The sequence below is a fragment of the Fukomys damarensis genome, unplaced genomic scaffold (genome assembly GCF_012274545.1).
Source record: "Fukomys damarensis isolate Sample0158 unplaced genomic scaffold, DMR_v1.0_HiC HiC_scaffold_13, whole genome shotgun sequence".
NCBI lineage: Eukaryota > Metazoa > Chordata > Mammalia > Rodentia > Bathyergidae > Fukomys > Fukomys damarensis.
Window position 1 is genome coordinate 35,281,535 of NW_022900925.1, and position 2,632 is coordinate 35,284,166.

The window sequence follows — 2,632 nt, forward strand, 5'->3', positions numbered from 1 at the left end:
GGGGCCGGCCGGGGCGCCCGGGCAGCTGTCTGGACACGTCCCCAGCGCCTGGGAACCCCGACATAAAAGCGCCTCCGGAGCCGCCCTGCGGCCTGGCTCCTTTCATCCCCTCCCCCTCCCCGCCCCTGGGGTTTCCGGAGGGAGAGCTGGGCGGCTGGGGATCCCCTTTGCTGGAGCCCCTCGGTAGATGGCTCTCTAACTGGAAGGGTTGTTGATGTAGAAGTAGGTCTTTTGATGTTGCATCCCTGTTAACCCTTCCAGATAAGTCTGACGGAGCCACGCTGGAAGAGGGGACAGTTTTCAGACCAGAGCAGGACAGAGTTATATGGGAGAGGGGCGAGTGAGCTGGAAGTCCCCTTCTAGAAACTAAAAAGATTTTTAAAAATAGAGAAAGGGATTTGGCTGGGGAATGGAAGAAAATAACCCCTTCCCTCGTCAACTCTGGTTCAGTCCTTAACTCTTGGTCTTTTAAAAAAATCATTCACATTTCCTATCTGAGCCCCGAGGTCGGTATTTAAGGCTCTAGAATTGACTAGTTTCTTATTCCAGGTCCCCACTCTACCTTCCTCTTGGGATGGAAGGGAGGTTACTGGGGCTGGAGGAGCTGGGCCTGGGTCCCGGGAGGGGGTTCCCAGCGGCCTCCTCCGCTAGCGAGGACCCAGCCCCTGCCAGGCCGCTCCGGCTTGCCCGTAGCGAAGCCCCGGGCTCTAGCCCGACGCTTCCGGTCCCTTACCCCTGCAGTAGACCCGCCTTCCGCCTTCTGTGGGAAGGAGTTGGCCTCCCCCGTAAAGGATTCACCTGTCCTCATCCCTCTGTTCCCCTTTAGAGTCTACGAATATATGGATTATGACCGCGGGAGCGGGTGGGGAGAGGCCCGGTTGAGGCTGAACCAGGCAGAGGGGAAAAGAGGATCCCGGAGCTGGGGACATTCCCAGGCCTGACAACAGGCCCTGAGTCCCTCAGACCTCCCCTTCCTCCTGTTCCCTTCCACCCAGCCCTCTGCAGGGATTAGCTGTGTATTGATTTTTAAGTTATAAGCAAAGGGTATTTTATTTAATATTAGGGCATGTGAGTGTGTGCGTGACCGTGTGTGTGTGTGTTTCTCTACTGAGCCTGGGGTCGCCTGAGACCCCATTTGTCCACGCTGTCCAAGGACTGGGAGCTCAATGGGAAGCAGGGGCTGGAATCTGGGTCGGAAAATGTGTCTGTGTGGAAAGGGCTTCTCCCCCGTGGGATCCAGGGGCCTGGGGTCAGGTAAGAAGCTTTCTTTGTACTCCCCCTTTTCCCCACCTCCTGCTAATCCAGCCCAGGTCCCTTCCTCTACCGAGGGGCGGGCCCAGGTGCTCTGGCCAGGCAGAGGGGGGAAAGGAGGGCACCGTGGGTGTGGGAGGCTTTCTTCTCCACCCGGTGAAACCAGCCACCCCTCCCTGTGCTGCCACCGCGGCCTTTCCAGTGACCACGCTCAGAGGAACTCCCAAAGGGTGTTGGTGACTGGGGGGCACAGATGCTCCCCCTTCTACAGACCCTGGGCCCTACCGTGTGCAGGCAGGGGCTTTGGATAGGTTTTCTTCCATAGGTCTAGGTTTCTTGGCTGCCTGCCCTTCTAGGCAGACCCCCTAGAGGAAAATGTAGGATTTTTTTTTTTCTTTGCTGTGAACCCACCTTGGGGAGGAGGAGGAAGAAACAGTCTGTGTTTTTTATGCAACAATAAAAGTCATCGACAGCATCCCGGCCTCCTTTGTCCTTCCAGCTCGGTTTCCGTCTTGGGCTGTGTTCCGCGGCAGCGAGGGCTGCAGGGGAAGGGTGGACGCTGGCTTGGACCCTGCAGCCCCGGGTGGTCGGGGAGAGCCGGGGTCTGGCTGACAGAGGAAGGGAGGCTGATGGCCTGCAGGGATGAGGCTTTCCGGAGTCTCCTTTCCCCTTCTCTGCTGCCGGGCACCGTGGTTTCCTCCTCCGCACAGCGGCTGTCACTGGCCTGTGGCGACAGGCGAGCCCGCAGGTCCCTCTGGCCGTGAGCGAGGCGGGGGTGACTGACAGTGATTTCTTCACCCAGGACGATCCCTATCGGGGACAAGGCGATGAAAGGCAGCCACGCTATCAGATGGGCTCCTGCCCAGCTAGGAAGTAGGGAGGCAAGGTTGTTACTGCGCCCGGCAGCCGGAGACCCGCCGCGGTTACGCAACCGGTGCGCACAGACCCACTGCGCCGCCCTGCGTGACACGCGGGGACCCGCGCGCGTGCAGTTGGTGCCCGATTCACGTCAAGAGAAAAACCCTGGGCATTCGAGCTCCAAGCATTGGGCAACCCTGAGCATTGGGCTCCAAGCGAAGCGCGCGTGGGTCGTGTCCTATCCTCTCACCTTCCCTTCCTAAGCTTTTTTAGCCAAATTTCTTCTCTTCCCCTCGTGGGAGTCCTGCTCCCCCCACTCTTTCCTTAACCCAACTTCACTCCAGCCAAAACTCGCCGCAGGGTTCGCGGCCGGGAGGAGGATGGGGCCGTTTCTCTGTGACCTCCAGCCTGCGGCTGTCGGGCCGGGCACCTCTTTTGTCTTCCTGGCCCCCGGGGAGTTAGACCCCAGGAACCTGGTGGGTCCTCTCCTTCTTCCCCATCGCCCGCCCCGGGGGCACCAGGG

General features: G+C 59.7%; 1 protein-coding gene across 1 annotated transcript in view; it reads left to right on the plus strand.

The window, feature by feature from the left end:
* Nucleotides 1-711, plus strand: part of Sp6 (Sp6 transcription factor) — a 2,303-nt gene extending 1,592 nt beyond the window's left edge. The window contains exon 3 of the mRNA XM_033763114.1: nt 694-711. Coding sequence (XP_033619005.1) covers nt 694-711 — 18 coding nt within the window. The remainder of the gene's footprint in view (nt 1-693) is intronic.
* The last annotated feature ends 1,921 nt before the right edge of the window (nt 712-2,632 follow it).